At 35.8% G+C, this 19,606-nt stretch overlaps 2 protein-coding genes across 2 annotated transcripts; both read left to right on the forward strand.

Annotated features, from left to right (window-relative positions):
• Positions 1-942: 942 nt before the first annotated feature.
• On the forward strand, positions 943-6,348 carry LOC128030003 (transmembrane protein 147). The gene is made up of 8 exons (XM_052617455.1): positions 943-1,146; positions 1,434-1,546; positions 1,970-2,039; positions 2,140-2,205; positions 3,123-3,259; positions 3,349-3,433; positions 3,593-3,714; positions 5,484-6,348. The coding sequence occupies exons 2-8, from the start codon at positions 1,470-1,472 to the stop codon at positions 5,602-5,604; spliced, it is 678 nt and encodes a 225-aa protein (XP_052473415.1). The 5' UTR covers positions 943-1,146; positions 1,434-1,469; the 3' UTR covers positions 5,605-6,348.
• Positions 6,349-7,142: 794 nt separating this feature from the next.
• On the forward strand, positions 7,143-10,759 carry LOC128031017 (sulfotransferase 2B1-like). Its single transcript, XM_052619190.1, has 6 exons — positions 7,143-7,445; positions 7,883-8,091; positions 9,110-9,236; positions 9,510-9,604; positions 9,699-9,879; positions 9,985-10,759. The coding sequence occupies exons 1-6, from the start codon at positions 7,307-7,309 to the stop codon at positions 10,098-10,100; spliced, it is 867 nt and encodes a 288-aa protein (XP_052475150.1). The 5' UTR covers positions 7,143-7,306; the 3' UTR covers positions 10,101-10,759.
• The last annotated feature ends 8,847 nt before the right edge of the window (positions 10,760-19,606 follow it).

The following is a 19,606-nucleotide window of genomic DNA, read 5'->3' on the forward strand; positions in this document are numbered from 1 at the left end:
ATATTTATATGCAAGTTATATCATACTTTATAAAATCATATTGATTTATATTGCAAGCTATCACCATTTCATCTTTATTTTGCCCATATAAATTTACTCAGTTCGGGTCTCTAAATAAAGTTATACCCCCACCCCAAGATGAGCTATATGTGCCATGAAAGCCTGGTGTAAAATACAAAACACATTATCAAACGTATATATACAGACACACACACACCACACACACACACACACACATACACACACACACACTTTTGTTTTTGTGAAAAGTGGGGACATCCCATAGGCGTCCTACCCCTAACCCTAACCCTTACAGGAAACTTTGTGCATTTTTACTTTCTCAAAAAACCTCATTCTGTATGATTATAAGTGTTTTGAAAAATGGGACATGGGTTATGTCCTCATAAGTCACCCTCTCCTTGTAATACCTGTGTCATACCCATGTTATTATACAGAGTTGTGTCCTGATATGTCACAAGACATGCCCACACACGTCATTACTGTTTTCTGTGCATATGCTTGTCCATGGCTATGGTCCATGGGGCGCGCGCATGACACCACAGAGAGGTGAATCCCCATTGGTCAGTTATAAATAGCACGTTTTTTCTTTCTGTACGCTACACTGTAAGTGCCCGATATAATTATAAAATTGTTTGGCTGGACGCTAAAGAAAGTTCACTTTCATTCCCCTTTTCATTCACAAATGACAACAAAGTATTTACCAAGTATCGTCTTTGCCAAAACACTGATGTCTAACTATTTGAATAATAATAATAGTAGCATATATAATAGTAAATATATAATACGTTTCAGTCATTTTAATCGTTTTTGGTGTTCAGCCGTCTCTTTTCTCTCCGTGTGCATGTGACTGATTGACTAGCTGAACTGGATATTCAGGCATCTTACTCATTTGACATAGTGCTTTTTTGCACAATATAGAGAAACTATGAACGCATATAGCAAGGCGTATCTTGCATGAAACCTAGCCATTTTAATAGCTGTGTATTTTAGTATGAAATACTAAAGCTATGTTTAGAGTGAGACGCGGAACTACAGATAGTCAGCGGTTCCACTCGGACATTTAACACTGATGCGCCGGAGGATTTAGTTTTCTGCTCCTCTCAATCTAAAATCACGATTTTGTTGGTAAGATACCATTCAGTCTTTTAACTAATTAACGGCAGAAGTGTTCAATTAGTTCCAGAAACGAATGCTTTGTATAATAAGTTATAAAATAATTATATGTCGATTATTTTCTCACGTATTGAGCACGCTGTCTGATACTATGTAACATTGTATATATTCAACATCAACATGTGCATCGATGCAATAATTGGTGTAGATATAGTAATTTGTAATCTCAGATATATTCAACTTCTGAAACATGTTTATCCACGATTTAGAACAGATGTGGTGTTTTTCTGTATTAACAGGATCTGAGGAGAATAAATCACACTAAAAGTTCTACCATGACGCTTTTTCATTTCGGAAACTGTGTTTCCTTGGCCTATTTCCCATATTTCATTACATACAAATGTAGTGGATTGTAAGTATTTAGACAATATATATATATTTATATATATATATTTATTTTTTTCATACTTGGAAGTGTTATATCGAGCTAAGTTCGATGGAATTGTATAGATATTATTGGCTCAATATGGGTGCTGCAGTATGCATTATTTAAGATGTCTGTTTTATATGCTGAAGTATGTCCGTGTAATGTTCTTAACTCATATGCCAAACTAATGTTTTCGGTTTTTGAGGCATGGTCAGAAAATTACTTTATACATAATTGGTTTTACTCATCCACGTTTGCAAATAAATTTTTTATTGTGATTCTTTTTTTTTTACTGCATAATAATCCAAAAATGTACATCCGTGCATGATTTATGCTACAAAGATCAAAATTGAGTTTTTAGCTGTGACCGCTGTTCTAATCTTTTCCAATCCCCTCTCTCTCGGTCAGATCTGAATATAATGCATTTTGGAGATGTGTCCAAGCAGGTGCTACCTACCTCTTTGTGCAGCTGTGCAAGGTGAGTTAACCCTTTGGGCCTCACAAAGATGTTTCTAACGTTTGTGGGTCTAAGAGAGAATGTTGTGAGATTTTCTGGAAATGTGTGTTATCACTTTCAGATGCTGTTTCTTGCCACATTTTTCCCCACCTGGGAGGGGGCAGTTGGCGTGTATGATTTTGTTGGGGTGAGTTGCGAATGTGACACCGTTTTTATTCATTTTGAGCTTTCCATTGTGCATTTATATAGACAACTTTGATTTGAAATATTACAAGGCAAATGAAAGGAATAGGTCACTCAAAAATAAAATAAATAAATAATGGTCATCCAAATTGTAGATGAGGTTGTTTCTTCATTTGGAGAAATGTAGCATTACATCATTTGCTCACCAGTGGATCCTCTGCAATGAATGGGTGCCGTCAGAATGATAATCCAAACAGCTGATAAAAATATCCACATGACTCCAGTCCATCAATTAAGGTATTGTGAAGCAAAAAGCTGCATGTTTGTAAGAAATGAATTAATCATTGAGCTCTTTTAACTTTAAACCGAATTAAGTGTCCATAATGCATAATAATGCTTCAAAATCACATTATAATCCACCAACACTTTTTTTTTTTTTAGAACTGTTTTGGACTGTTTTCACTTTTAAAAGGTGCTTGTTGTGTATATATCTCTTCTGATTCAGATGAGTTAACTTGGCACTGAAGAGTGATATTGTGGATAGAGGACTTGTATTTTAGGCAGAGGAAATGGCTTCAAGTTAATAACATTTTGATGAATTTGTTCCTTACAAACACAGCTTTTTGCTTCACAAAGAGTCTTGTGGATTATTGGGATGTTTTATCAGATGTTTGCACATCGTCACTCCACCTATTCACTGCAGAGGAAGAGGAATAGATGTGATGCTGAATTTCTTCAAATCTATTGGGATGAAGAAACAGAGCACTTTGTCACCAGATGTATATTTTTGGGTGAACAATTCATTTAAGGCTTTGTGCTCACAGCTTGTTCACACATTATTATTTCATTATTATTCAATTTCCATGCTTACAGTGCAAATAATCATGTTAACTTGATTCATTCATGTCCTGTTAACCCCAGGAGTTCATGAAGGCCACGGTGGACTTGGCTGATCTTCTAGGTCTTCATCTGGTTATGTCTAGGAATGCTGGGAAGGGTGAATATAAGATCATGGTGGCAGCTATGGGCTGGGCTACAGCCGAGCTCATCATGTCAAGGTATTCGGATCATCATGAGGGATATGGTGTCCAAGTGTGAGAAATGATCAGTACTGTAAAAGAATATATTGTCTGTTCATTCTAAACAGATGTATTCCGTTATGGGTGGGAGCTCGTGGCATTGAGTTTGACTGGAAGTACATTCAAATGAGCTTCGATTCCAACATCAGTCTGGTAAGATATGTGCTTACTTTGTGCTTTAGTGTTTGTGTTTGTATGCATTAAAAAAATCAGCATCACAAATGTATGTATTTATTTATTTGACTATAACAGAGTTATATATTTCAGGTCTGATCTACTTTATCCTGTACCTGATTTTTTTACTCCTATTAGGTTCATTATATTGCCATGGCAGCAGTAGTATGGATGTTCACTCGATACGACCTTCCCAAAAGCTTTCGACTCCCCGTTACCATCCTGCTGGGATTGTGTGTTTATAAGGGCTTTCTCATGGAGTGAGTATCACAGTCATACTTGTTTATCTTTATTCTGCCTTAAACGGGATAGTTCAAAATGAAAATATCCATCCTAGGTGTGTATGACTTTATTCTTGCCAAAGAATACAATGAAAGTTCTATTTAAAAAAATGTCCCCATCTTCAAAGCTTAATAATGGCAGTGAATGGGCGTTAAGTCCAATAAAGCGCATCCTTCCATCATTAAAAGTACTCCCCACGGCTCCAGGGGGTTTATAATGGCCTCCTGAAGCAAATGAATGCCTTTTGGTAAAAAAAGAAAACCTGTAAAAACACGTGTTTACTAGAGAGTGGCGTTGCAGTGGAGGATGTAGGACGTACAGTATGTGTAGCATGAGCTCCTGTGAGAATATGCTAGTATCACCAGAACCAAGTTTTGTTTACAGGAGCAAAGGAAGCAAAGTCTCCTTTATTTAGCGAAGGAAAACCATTCTCTTCTTGGCTTATATTGAAATCCTCCCCCAATTTTCTTTACAAATGTAATTTGTGACTGGTGTTTTGTATTGCTCTCTCTTCTGCTCTCTCATCAGAGCTTACGATATGCCTACATCTTATCGGAATGGCACTTTCTCGTAAACACATGTATGTGTTATCAGTTATAGAACAGTTATCGAAAGCTAGAGATTAAGGTGCAGTCGAGGCCTAATGGTTAGAGGGTCGGACTTGTAACCCGAAGGTTGCGGGATTTTTAGAACCAATACAAAACATTACCGTGTACAGCCGCGAGAGGGCGCTCTATGTTTTCAGTGTAGACTACAGGAGCACTGAGCAGCATAGAGCGCCCTCTCGCGGCTGGATTTCTCTTGGTTAATTTCTCTCGGTTCATGTCAACTTAATTTTGATAAATGAGTCGCACCTGACTAAAAGTCGCAGGACCAGGCAAACTATGAAAAAAATGCGACTTATAGTCCGGAAAATACGGTATCAGTCACAATACTTATACCACACTTCAATTTACAATCACATATGGATTTCTCTCTTACAAAAATGCATCAGGAGGCCTTTATTAACACCCCAGAGCCATGTGGAGCACTTTTCTTATGACACAAAAATAATTATTTTTCAACATTGGACTGCATTTCTGTATCATTTAAACAACCCACATTAATCTACTACTGAACATTTCATTTAACTTGTAAATCAAATGAGTTAATTAAATATTCATTTGTATAATAATTATTTTTTTTTGTTTATTATTATTTAATTGATCACAATTAATTGAAAAATGCTTATTTGATACAGTACAGTTTAATATATTAGAGCAGTATTTTGAGGACTGCTGCACTTGTTTGTCTCTCCTCTAGATAGCACTGTTGCCTTAAGTCTGATTTTCTTGCCCTTTCTGGCTGTTTGTGATTAAATACTAGCTTATTACATACAAAATATTGCATATTATGCACTGTATACTGTTTACTGTTTTTAATAGCAAGTAACATGCATTACACAGTATAAAACATTTAATATAGTATAATGTCATGTAAAATTACCTTTTCGTCTTGCTTGTGAGCATTGTGCATTTTTTCACATTTTGAATTCAGTGTTGCAGGATAATTGCATTATGGGTTACAGTATTAGTGTTGTGTAGTAGGTCATCCGAGTGTTTTATGGTTGTGTTAATATATGCACACTATAAACTACTGAAATAATTGTGTAATATGCTGATATACGTTTCTGTATTAAGTCAGTGTGTCATATTTTAAAGAGAGTTTTTACTGCACGTTTATTTCCATGTTTGTGTCTCTTCTCCAGACTGTTTGTTCATGTTTTCCTCCTGGGCAGCTGGACGGCTCTCTTAGTGAAGGCTGTGCTCACTGGAGCCATCTCCCTGTGTTCACTCTTCCTTTTCGTCACACTCGTTCACAGCAACTAAACACTTCTACTGTACAGTGCCTTCACTCAAAGGACATTTCAAGTATTTGAAGAGCAAATCCACATTCCTACTTGGAAAACTGTTGACTTTTTTATATGCCACAAGGAGACTGTAAGAGTTTAACCGTTGTTAGTGAACGTGTTTATACTTTATGCTATTAACTAAATAAATATTAGATATCAGTATGAAGGAATACTTGGACAGTTTTGGGAGATAACCAATAATGCTGAAACATACTCCAAGAAAATCCTTCTTAACGACCAGGAAATTTATTAGTAAAGACCACATGGGATAAAAGTAATTTGCAGTTTTTGTATGGTAGAATTGAATTATCATAAAATATCACCATATGAACAAACTAAACCCAACATGCATTTTATATGTATGTACATGTGTTTTTGTTTGTGTATTTACATTTTGTTTTGCTTCCTTGACAAGGAACTATCTAGAAACAAGTTGTGTGAATCACCTGTGGATTATTGTGGTGTTTTTATCAGATGTTTGGACTCTGCTAATAAAAAATAATAATAAAAAAACAACAAATGGTGATGTATATAAAGCAGTTAAAACTGTCTTATTGACCAGTAATAAAGTGTGTCAGGAAAAAACAGAGCTTGTGGAAAAAAAAGTTGTTTACCATAATGACCCACTCGGTTCTATAGTTAAATAAAGATAAATGTCCTACCTGTACATGTTGCTGTTTTCAGATTAAAAAAATGGCTAAAATGTTTTAACCTCCAGAAATGTTGCCTGCCAGTTTATTTAACTAAGTTTTAAAACGACTTTAATGTTAACCTGCAATTATCAACAAGTTGATAAGTTCTAAGCGTGCATTATCTTCATTTTGCTCTCATAGAAAGGTTACTGTGATAATTGAACTATTCACCCTTATTATCAAATCTAACAAGCCATCAAGTTTACCTGCAGTGATAATGAATGTGTAATTACAAACCAGCCCCGCAGATTTAAAATCAAAGAGCATTGTTTTCAATCTTCATATAAGCACACCTGAGCGAAATTTAAAAATAAATAAATAAATAAAATAAAGAGTGAATAAATGAATAAAGAATCGAGATCATTGGCATTTCACTCTTGGATAATCTTTCTTTTAAAATCTCTTTTTACAGAATTCTATTTCAAGCTGTTGTTGTTTCCTTAAAACTCTTAAGCCGTTTTTATGCCTCTTTGGTTTGTTCTTTGGAGATTTGTTACATTATATGTTTTCCTTGCAGATGTTTTCTATCTGTTTTACAGTCTGTTTCATTGTTTCCTTTGAGCCTTATTCTAAATTATTTTTAAGTTTATTTTTTTTCCCAAAACCTTTTGAACATTCTTTTCTTCTTTGATTATCTTTATTTGTTTATTGAGGTTTGTTTATAAACTTTTCTCATGTTTTTTTTTTGTTTTTTGTTTTTGTACAATGGATATTATGGATATAGTAATCATAAAGTATTTGTTTCATTCTTTGTTTAAGAGAAAACTATCCTTTTTCGTTCAGGTTTTTTATTTTGTATTTTATTGTTTTGTTTTTGCACATAATATTTCCCTTTGTAAGTTCCAAGTAACCTTTTCCCTAAACTCTCCTTTAAATGTCAGCTGCAGATTTATGACTCCCAGTTGGCTTAATGAACACTCTCACTGTCAATTGCTCTCCTTCTCTCTCCTCTCTCCTCTTGTTTTTCAAAGTCCAGGTTAACAGAGAATGGCGGACAGTGATCGGTATCTGGTTTACCATGGTCTCCTGCTGCCTAAGGTAGTTCATTCAGAGGAAAGTCTCGAATACTTCCAAAATTTCCAAGTCAAAGATGACGATGTGTTTGCTGTTACCTATCCAAAATCCGGTAAGATAATTGTTTCTTTTCAATGCATACAATTTATCTCTCATCTCATGCATTATGCAACACAGTAAGCAAAGACTTGTTGCATTACATTTTCTCCATATAGCCTAGCTTTAATCTTTGCAAAAGATGCAACATTTTCTTTTCACATGCACATATTGTGGAGCAGTTAAACCACGAGGAACTGTTATTTGGTTGTTACACTGTTATGAATGCAATGACTGCATATTGATCTACCTCAGACTACAAATCACTATTTTATATCAACTAATTTACATTTTAATATTGAACTTCACAGGCTAATGCATTCTGCATAATGGTTTGTTCGTTATTCTATGCATTGTAATTCAAATGCAAAAATCTTTTTTTTTTTTTTTTCTGTTTACATGCATGATGAACTTGATCAGTGCATCCTCAATGATCTCTGCCTGTGCTTTTAGGTACCACATGGATTCAGGAAATCCTTCCTCCGCTCCTGAATGGAGGAGACCTGACGTCTGTGGAAACCATCCCTAACTGGGACAGGGCTCCATGGCTGGAGGAAACACGAGCTCCAGTGGTCCTTGATAAACTCCCTTCACCGCGAGCCATTGTCTCCCACATGCCGTATCATTTGATGCCTTCCTCCTTTTTCAAGTCAAAGGCCAAGGTGCAGAAAACAGCAGAACCGTCATACAAATACATAGTCTGTGTAGATAATGTTTAACTTTTGACATACTACTGGAAAAGAAACAGTACTTCTTTCTGCATTAACTTACCTGTGTTGACATCTGCTGTCCAAAAAAAAAGATGCCATGTTTTTACAGTCATTTTAACAGTCGTACTTCTACAGTCTATTACAAATAAATGACAGCTACATATTGGCATTTTAATGCAATGTGATGTTGCCATTTAACTTCCCAGCATGCATTATGGCATGAATGAATTATAGGGTCATTTGTGTATTCTACTAATTGCTGGTTTATTCTGCAGTAGTTTTTGTTGTCACTTTAAGATTTTTATGTTGATTGTCACCATTCATACATGTATCACCAGTCACAGCCTGTAAAGCTCAACATTCTCTAAACTAATCATCATAATGGTGACAAATAACAAAAGAGTTAAAACTACTATCCCATGTACAATGTATACTGTGTGTGTGAGAGAGAGAGAGAGAGAGAGAGAGAGAGAGAGAGAGAGAGAGAGAGAGAGAGAGAGAGAGAGAGAGAGAGAGAGAGTGTGTGCATGTGTGTGTACATATTTAACCATATTTTGTGGACAAAATCCCCCAAAATCTCTATTTGGGGACATGCTCATTTGTAAACTATTATAAAAATAAAGTAAAAACTTTTTTTATTACTGTAAAAATGCTGAAAATGTTCTGTGAGTGGTAGGGGTGGGTTAAGGTTAAAAAGTGTTTAACTGTCTGTTTATTAAAACAATAGAAGTCTATGTAATGTCCCTATTTAGATAGCTAAGTAAAGTGTGTGTGTGTTATGGTATAAAATGACATGCCTGCATTAATTTCACTGTAGAATTCTCAAAACAGTACTTCATTACTGGTAAATATTGTAATATCCTTGCATTTTCATACAGTGTTTTCTCAAAATGCATGTCTTGGACCAGTCTCTTTTTTTAATAAAGCAAATCCAAGCGTCTAATCACATTATCTTGTTTTTCGTCTCCAGGTAATCTATGTCGCTCGGAATCCTAAAGATGTTTTAGTCTCATTGTACCACTTTCATAAAATGGCCAAGTTCCTTGAAGACCCAGGAACATTTGAAGAATTCTCCGACAAATTCCTGTCAGGAAAAGGTGAGAGATTTTAATCATTTTTGTAAGTATTCAGTATTCAAGTGACAATGAAAAATGCTAAATAACTGCTTTTTAAAGAATGGTGTATTTTTTTATATCAATGTTGTTTCCATCTTAAGATCCACTTTACCCCAACTTTTTAACTGCTTTAAAAGCACTTTTAAAGTAGATTCATTTCTGTGCGCAAAAATAAACATCCATCAAACGTGATATTTGTAGAAGGAGAGTGTAAATATAAAAATTGAAATGATCAGTTTGCAATTCCTTGCACAGTTATGTTCGGAAAGTGGACCGACCATGTGAAAAGTTGGCGAAACCGTGAGCTCGGTGACAGAATTCTGTACATCACCTATGAAGAAATGTTTCAGGTACAGTGAAATGATGCTGCTCGTTCAGATATCAGAAAGAAACATGCAGTGGCAACTTTCCAATGTCATAAAATGAAGGTTCTTGCAAATGTAGGATCTTCGTGAGGTCCTGGGTCGGATTTTAACATTTCTTGGTCGGGAGCTGAGTGCAGAGGCTCTGGATCGTGTGGTCAATCATGGAACTTTCCAAAATATGAAAAGAAACAAAATGTCAAACTACTCTCTGGTCCCAGAAACTGTTATGGACAGCAAGAAGTCACCCTTCCTTAGAAAAGGTACCCAGGTTTTAAATCATCAGCTGAGATCTGCTATTTGAATTGAATTGAAAACTTGGACATTATGTTATTTGTTCTTGAATGAAACACTCTTATTATTTAAAGGTATCGCTGGTGACTGGAAGAATCACTTCAGCCCTGAGCTTGATGCCAAGTTCACGGCTGTAATTCAAGAGGACATGAAAGGATGTAACATCAGATTCCCGTGGGGTGAGGAATGAGTGAATCTCTTGTCATGACATCTCGGTGCACATCAAAATAAACAGTCATAGATGGAACATGTGATTGTTTGATTCACTTTGTGTTGATTCAAGTTCATTGCCGCGACGTCCTCTGCTGTCCTGAAGCTATGTTGGAATTTCTCAAGATGATAAGACATTAAAGTGCAAGACAGTTTTTACATAACATGACAAGTGAGGATGCAACATCAAACATCAGTTTTGTGTCAGAGGGGGAAGTTGCAAGCTCAGACACTGTAATATTTAATTATTTTGTGATCACACAATGATGAAGTGTATTTTTGAGAAGGACTGCTTTTCACAGTGATATATTATTTGAAAATATAATGTTTATTCCATATAAACGTAATTTATCTTATTTTCATTTATCTAATCGGGGGAACCAAGCATTTCTTTTACTCATGGTTCTGCATTTAGCATAAGAAATGTTTCAGTATACTTTCATTTAAATGCATAACAAAAATTTATGAATATGAGCTGTTTATGCTTATATGAAGTTTTATGCATAAAAAAAACGGTACAATCATTTCTGTGTGAGGTTTCTTGACTTTCCTTAAAATAATGCTGTCGTTCACTCAAAAATGACAAAATGCTAAAGATTGATCAAATTTGAAATTTAGTGTCCAAACAGCTGATAAAAACATCACAAAACCTACTGGAGAAATTGTGCAAAGAGTACTCATATTTTAGCCAGAAGCAACAATTTGAAGTTGAGATGTTTTTATCAGATGTATGTCTCTCATTCTGATGGCACCCATTCACTGCAGAGGATCCATTGGTGAGCAAGTGAAGTGATGCTTAATTTATCCAAACCCGTTCAGAAAAAGAAACTCATCTACATATTGGATGGCCCGGTGAGTAAAGTTTCAGCAAATGTTTATTTTTGGGTGGATGATTCTTTAAATTGCTACATTTTCCCTGTAGGAATAAAAAATGGCAAAAAAAGAGCAGTCATAATTGTGTGTCCTCTATAGAGTTGCACAGAGTATAAGAGAATTGTACAATTCAATACAATTAAAGTCATTAAAGTGATGTTCCCCAAAATGACACTTTTGTTAGTAATCACTTAGCCCCATGTCGTTCCTAACCTGTAAAAGCTTAGTTCATCTTCAGAACACAATGTAAGATATTTTGGATGAAAACCAGGAGTCTTTTTACTGTCCCATATACTGCCAAGTAAATTCCAAGTCCAGAAAAGTAAATAGTCTGTCCGCCATCAGTGTTTAAACCCTAAAATTACAAAGCAATGAAAATACTTTTTGTATTTGAAGAAAACAAAAATAACAACTTTATTCAACAATTACTCTCCTCTGTGTCTGTCCACATCACTGTAACGCAATTTTAGAGAACATGAGCGGGACACAGGCACCATACGCTCTTCTGAGTCAGCCGCGCCACAAAGTTCTTGCTGTTTTCTTTCAAATCAAAGTGGAAGTTTACGTAAAAAACCTATATCCTTGTGGTGCCGCTGATACAGAAGAGTCTATGCTGCCTGCGTTCAGCTCATATTCTCCAAAATGCCGCTTCAGTGATGTGGAGAAAAACAGAGCAGAGGAATTGTTTATTTAAGTCTTTTTTTTTTTCTTTGTGTACAAAAAGTATTCTCATCGCTTAACATTACGGTTGAATCACTGATGGCAGAGCAGGGGTCACTGCCGGTCCTTTTTGCTTTACCATTGCATGAGCTACTTTTGCTCCTACGATTCTCCTGTGTGTATTCCTTGTGGATTTAAAATTAAAAGACTCCTTCTCCTTCTGGTGTGCTACATAGCACAACATATTACCTTTACTCTTGTAATATGTATGGGGACCGATTCTTATTAACTGTTAGTAGTTGTTAAGGTAGGTATGGGATAGGATTAAAGGATTTAAAATATGGTCATGCAGAATAAGGCATTAATGGGTGCTTTATAAGTACTAACATACAAGATATACACTCACTGGCCACTTTATTAGGTACACCTTTTGCCTTCAGAACTGCCTTAATTCTTAAAGGCAAAGATTCAACAAGGTGTTGGAAACATTCCTCAGATACGTTTGTCCATATTGACATGATAGCATCACGCAGTTGCTGCAGATTTATCCTGCTGGAAGTAGCCAAAGGGATGGACATGGTCAGCAACAATACTCAGGTAGACTGTTGTGTTTAAATGATGCTCAATAAGTACTAAGGGTCCCAAAGTGTGCCAAAAAAATATCCCCCACACCATTACACCAACACCACCAGCCTGAACCGTTGAGACAAGGCAGGATGAATCCATGCTTTCATGTTCTTTAAGCCAAATTCTGAACCTACTGTTTGAATTTCGCAGCAGGAATCGAGACTCATCAGACCAGGAAACATTTTTCTAATCTTCTATTGTTCAATTTTGGTGAGCCTGTGCGAATTGTATCCTCCATTTCCTGTTCTTAGCTGACTGGAGCAGCACTTGGTGTAGTTTTCTGCTGCTGTAGCCCGTTTGGTTCAGGGTTTGTGTGTTCAGAGATAGTATTCTGCATACCTTGGTTGTAACGAGTGGTTATTTGAGTTACTGTTGCCTTTCTATCATCTCTAACTATTCTGCCCATTCTCCTCTGACAAGGCATTTTCATCCACACAACTGCCGCTCACTGGATATTTTCTCTTTTTCAGACCATTCTCTGTAAACCCTAGAGATGGTTGTGGGTGAAAATCCTAGCAGATCAGCAGTTTTTGAAATACTTAGACCAGCCCATCATATATATAAATGTGATTATTTAATCAACATTTTTAAATTATGAAAAAGTTAGAATTTCTTTTGATTGCTATATGCATGACCAGTATGAAATAAGGCTGTTGATCACATTAATCATTTCAAATTGTTGTATTCATTGTATAAAAGAAAAAAAAAAGTGTGTTTGATTGTTTTTTTTTCATGCAACTGATAGGTTAGGTTTAGATGTTGATTTGATATAAAGCAATTGTCCACACAAGGCAGTGTTTTTACCACAGTTATCACTGTATTGCTAAACCTGGCTTATTGCTTTATTTTAAATGGCCATCTTCAGAGACTGACATACATTCTTTTCACATAAATGACATCATTTTAAAACAAACACATCAATGTCATTTACTTCCAGAATATTTGAATGAAGCCTGCTGCACTGTGATTGGTTGCCAGATTGGCTGCAAGTAAACTGGCATTGACATATGTGAAAGCTCTCACGTTTACAGCTGCATTGTTGTGTACGTGCTGAACAGTGTATATTAAACCGGTAAAGCGTACGTCTTCTCCTCTGAGGGCATTTCACCCCAGGGCCTCTGCCGTACGTGACTGTGCTGGGGTTCTATGCCTGCCTCTTTACCGATAACACTAATGAACTTCCTGTGATTTCCTGTAATTGGGGCACTTTGGGCGGGACACACGTGTGAGTGTGGGCATCGTCCAGGCATGTTGATGCCATTTTCTTTCATGCTTATAGGCTGCGGATGTGATGTCAGGCACGCTGACATTGCTTTGTGATTGGACGGAGGACCCATATATCCTCACGTACTGTCTGTACTAGACAGCTGGCGTACTTGCAGTCACAGAACGCATATGCCTCGCCATGCAGACAGACACAGATAAAAGATCAGCTTAGATCATTAGACAGGATGGACAGTAGAAAAGACAGATATCAAAGTGTCTCCTCTCTGATGTCCCTGAAAGACTGAGCATGGCATTGTGGGTGTCCAGGGGTGTGGATGACAGAGTCTCTCTCAACTCTCTAAAGAAGTGTCGATACTCCAGGGATGCAGAGATAAAGAAAGGGAGGGCTGTCTGATGTAAACTGGTAGTGCTCATGTAATTCAGTCATCTAAAGGAATTTATTTCCCTTTATTCTTTCATTCTGTTCTCATCGTTCCCAATCTGGTGACTGAAAATGTACTTGAAAAGCACAGAAAAAACTCACAGTTGGCTTCAGAACATTTATATGTAACCAGTCAGTCTGGTTTGATCTAATCTATTATACTTTATATTATGATATTGTACATTTTATAATAATAGTGAAGTCATCAAAACAGTCAAATGACACCAATGAAAGCTTGGAAATTATAACCTCTTTTTTTAGCTTCTTCAAAGGTTCCTCTATCTGGCCCAATTCAACAATTTCTTTCTTTCTTTCTTTCTTTCTTTCTTTCTTTTTTTTAAGCTAATGATTAAAAATTAATCTCTTTCTAAAAAATTTTTTTATTATTATTATTTCTTTTAAAAATTAAAACTGCTCACTCACTCACAATTTTCCTCATGTTGTAGAGCTTGAGTCTGGATGAATGAGCAGCCAATGTGAATGTTGTGCACAACTGTTTTCAACATTGAAAGTAATAATAAATGTTTAGTGAGCAGCAAATCAGCATATTAGAATGATTTCTGAAAGATCATGTGACACTGAAGACTGGAGTACATGCTGAAAATTCAGTGATTCCATCACAGGAAAAAAATAACATTTTAAAAATACATTAAAATAGAAAAGTTATTTTATATTGTAATAATATTTCATAATATTGTTATTTTTACTATATTTTTTATTAAATAAGTGCATTACCAACCCAAAACCTTTGATAATGTAAGTCTTACACTCTAAAAAATGTTGGGTTGTTGCAACCAAACTTTTGTTCAAATATGAAACAAACCAGGATTTTTTTGAATGTATTAAAAAGGAAATTATTACATTTATACATGCTTCAAAGGGTTCAAGTTAAACCAAGACTCCCCCCAAGACAAACCTTTTTAGGCTTTTTATTTTATTTTATAATAATAAAAACATGTAATTTGCCAATTTAGAAGAATGTTCCAAATAAAATTACCGAGGGTTATTTCAGTCTTGTTTTTATGTGTTGTTATCTGGGTCAGCATTTGTCGAAGTGTAGTTTCCTGATCGAGCCAATATAGTTTATTTTTCTTTGCTATTCTGAGATCTTTCTGTCTGGAAGTGTGGGTGGCCTCTGAAGAAACAGTGCATTGTGGGTATTTAATTGGGCCTAATGCAGTTCCACGGTAGCAGCCCAGAGGACTTTCACCAGGTCACAGGTTTACTGATATACCACTGGCTAAGACAAGCAGATGGGTTTGTATTTGCCAGCTGTGTGGTGAAAGTTTTATAACTCCAGACTTTGAACTTAATTTGATTCAGGGGCATTTTAAGATTTAGGCTTCTTGCTTTGTGCAAATATTACCTTTTGCAGACAAAGCATATAGTTTTTGTTTGATGCATCATCATGCATTTATTTCAGATTACAGAATTTACAGTTACTGAAGGGTTAAAACACCATCACAGACCTCAGGATCAATAGCCAGTCCACTCAATGACTGCAGTCTCTTATGTTAAAGAAAGCATTAAATGTCTTGTTTGTAAAGTTTTGTAATGTTCATCTATCATCCATTTAGATAAACCTTTAAACTAAGTTTTTCATAAAACCTCCACAAATTAGGTCCTCTCATTCTATAAGCTGTCTCCAAAATAGCTAAACCAAAAAAAACAGTTTTTAATCTTCTGCAGCATTCATTGGTCCTGTTTGGAATTTATTCATGTGGTTTTATTTACTAATGCTGAAATGCTGTTATCATCCAGCTATTGTCTGAATGATTATCTTCACCTGAGTGATAAGACAAGGCTTTACATTAAATCAGATGGACACTCCACCTTTGTTTTGACTCCGAACTAATGCTCATACACAAATATACGTAAAAACTCCAGCAGCATGGCAGAGACGAGCAGCTGCGGAGACAGAGACATCAGAAGAACAATTGCTTTATTCTAAAAACTAAACTTTGCTAGTCTTACAAATGCTGTGTTGATATAGTACATTCAACAAAGAGCTGAAACATTAAAAATTGCCTTTCCTTTTTGTGTTTGTTTAATTAAAACCATCTTGGGAAATATTATAAAGTATTTCTATCACAGTGCAAGTTGAAGTTTACAGTGAGCTTTGGTGCTCCCAGTTTCAAGCCAGATATTTTGTCCTTTACTGTCCACTGTACGTCAAAAATACACTGTAGTAAATCATCTCTTACCTTCCTTCCTTACACAAATGACACCTACTAGAAACCTATATAGCTGCCTTGTCTATTTTGATCTATAAAATGTATTCTTTATAGATATCCTTAAGTTTAGAACTGCTTCAGTGTCAGCGTTTAACAAATGGAGTAATGTGCTGTACATTCATTTGAATCTTTAGGCTACTGTTCATCTCATTGGTGTATAGTTTAAAGGGTAGTGCATCTTAAAAAGTTTTGAAGAATGTACATAAAACGTTTTATTATGAGTGCTATTCTTTGAAGTTTTACATCACAGAAGTTGTTTTGGTTCAGAAGTTTAAAGTGCGCAGAATAAGTTTTGGATAATCATGGTAATTACAAGCCATAAAAAGATAAAACAAAACAAATAACAAAAAACAAAACAACAAACATTTGCTAAATTCTTTATTTGATATATTTATTTATTTTATTGTATTTTCCCTCACTCTGGACTCACGTTTGTCAACTATATAAAAATGTTAATCAGTTAGATTTCTTTTTTTTTTTTTTTTTTTTACAGAGTAAAGATAAAAGTAAAATAAAATAAAATAAATAAATAAACATTTTCTTAGCTATAGTAAGCAAAAACATAGAAACCTATTAATTCTGATAAATATACAGGTGCATTTCAATAAATTAGAATGTTGTGGGAAAAGTTCATTTATTTCAACTCTTTAACTCAAATTGTGAAACTCTTGCAATACTTGTAAATAAATTCAGTGAACACAGACTGAAGTTTAAGTCTTTGGTTCTTTTAATTGTGAGGATTTTGGCTCACATTTAACAAAAACCCACTAATTCACATCTCAACAAATTATAATACTTCATAAAACCAATAAAAAAAACATTTAGTGGATTGTCCTTCTGGAAAGTATGTTCATTTACTGTACAAGTACTCAGTACTTGGTTGGGGCTCCTTTTGCTTTAATTACTGCCTCAATTTGGCGTGGCATGGAGTGGATCAGTTTGTGGCACTGCTGAGGTGGTCTGGAAGCCTAGGTTTCTTTGACAGTGGCCTTCAGCTCATCTGCATTTTTTGGTTTCTTGTTTCTCATTTTCCTTTTGACAACAGCCCATAGATTCTCTCTGGGGTTCAGGTCTGGTGAGTTTTCTGGCCAGTCAAGCACACCAACACCATGGTCATTTAACCAACTTTTGGAGCTTTTGGCAGTGTGGACAGGTACCAAATCCTGCTGAAAAATGAAATATGCATCTTCAAAAAGCTGGTCAGCAGAAGGGAGCATGAAGTGCTCCAAAATTACTTGGTAAACAGGTGCAGTGACTTTGGTTTTCAAGAAACACAATGGACCAACACCAGCAGATGACATTGCACCCCCAAATCATCACAGACTGTGGAAACTTAACACTGGACTTCAAGCAGCTTGGGCTATGAGCTTCTCCACCCTTCCTCCAGACTCTAGAATCCAGTTTGCTAGACAGTCCTCATAAGGCTGCGGTTCTCTCAGTTGGTTTTTCTTCCACACTTTTTCCTTCCACTCAACTTTCTGTTAACATGCTTGGATACAGCACTCTGTGAACAGCTAGCTTCTTTGGCAATGAATGTTTGTGGCTTACACTCCTTGTGAAGGGTGTCAGTGATTGTCTTCTGGACAACTGTCAGACCAGCAGTCTTCCCCATGATTGTGTAGCCTAGTGAACCAAACTGAGAGATCATTTAGAAGGCCCAGGAAACCTTTGCAGGTGTTTTGAGTCGATTAGCTGATTGGAATGTCACCATATTCTAATTTATTGAGATATTGAATTGGTGGTTTTTTTTTTTTAATATGAGCCAAAATCACCACAATTAAAAGAACCAAAGACTTAAACTACCTCAGTCTGTGTGCAATGAATTTATTTAATACACAACTTTCACAGTTTGAGTTAAATTACTGAAATAAATGATTTTTTTGCATAATATTCTTATTTATTGAGATGCACCTGAATATTCATATATATATTTTACTAGGGACTAATAAGAAGATAAACAAATAAACAAATATGAAGTTAAAAATTATAAGCTATATTTCCAATAGAAACTTTATCATTCTGATAAATGTACATTTTACATTTATCAGATGTAAATATACATCAGACAGCCCAGATTAGATGTCCCAGACAATAACCTAAATGCCTGTGTGCGTGTTTGCATGTGTTTCTTACTAGAATGTTTTTATTACATGTCAGCACTACGCTACTGGCTCCAGACTAACACCCCATTGTCTGTGCAACTATTGTTTGTTTAATAGGCAGAGAGAAGGACAAAGACGGGAACAGTTGCTGGCCTACACTTCTGGGAGCTGGCGTCGTGTGGCATCCCTAAACTGGAGGGTGTTGGCTCATTGTTTTGGGGTTCTTAAAAGGGAAGTTCCTTTACTCTGGAGATTTGGCAAATGCTTGGGACATGTACTACAGATCATCCGAGCTTCCATGGGATCCATTTCAAATTGAAAAGACATTATAATCAAGGCCTAAAGTTCACTAAAATGTAGAGAAGTGTTGAAAAAAGACAAATAACAACCTTCTTTTCATCTCCTGCTGCCAAGCTTTGAAAGCACATGCTCCCTCATAATGAAAGAAAATGAGTGGGGCGATAATCACTCTGATATGAGGTCCTTAATGGGTGGACTTCATTCCCAGAGGCCCAGAGGACCGCTGCATGAGACCATGCATTGCCTTTGATTGACCTGCTATCAAGCATCGAGGTGCTGGGAAGCCGTGCTTGCCAGTTGCTCTCATTGCTGATAAGGTCAGAGGTGTGGAGGTCTCTCTGAGAGAACAGGAGTGGCGCAGATCTCACAGTTGGTGGAAACCCAGATTACACGGTGCCTTTGTTGCTACCAAGAGGGGATTCAGAGAACAGTTCTGGCAAAAATAAAAATCATCAGCATTAACTCACCCTTCAGTGTTGTTTCATTTGTGAAACACAAAAAGAAAGATGTCTGTTTTCTTTATTATTGCTGAGCACCAAAAAAGCAAATAAAACACCATAAAAGTAATATTATACAGTTTAAAAAACTGTGAAATTTATGGTAAAACAATGTCAGCTGTGGTTGCCGGAAAAATGATGGTAACAACATTTTAGGCTTTATGGTTTGAACTTACCTTTACAGTAAAAAAACAAACAAACAAGCAAAAAAAACAAACAGGCAAAAACATTTCATTACCTGATATCGGTTTTGTTTCTTGCTCACACAAGGTTCATTTCTCACTATTAATTTACTATAAACTACAACTTTTGTCTCAATAAACTCATCTTTAAACTAATCTGCTGCTTATTGATAGTTAGTTAGGAATTTGTTAAATTAAGAATTGTGGTGGGATTAAGGGATCTAAAGTATGGTTGTGCAGAATAAGGCATTAATGCATGTGTTATATAAGTAGCAATATGTTAGTAATATGCATGCTAATAAACAAAAAGAAGTGAGAAATTGGTCCCTAAACCAAAGTGGCTTACATGATCCTTTATGATAC

This window comes from Carassius gibelio, chromosome A16 (assembly GCF_023724105.1).
Source record: "Carassius gibelio isolate Cgi1373 ecotype wild population from Czech Republic chromosome A16, carGib1.2-hapl.c, whole genome shotgun sequence".
NCBI lineage: Eukaryota > Metazoa > Chordata > Actinopteri > Cypriniformes > Cyprinidae > Carassius > Carassius gibelio.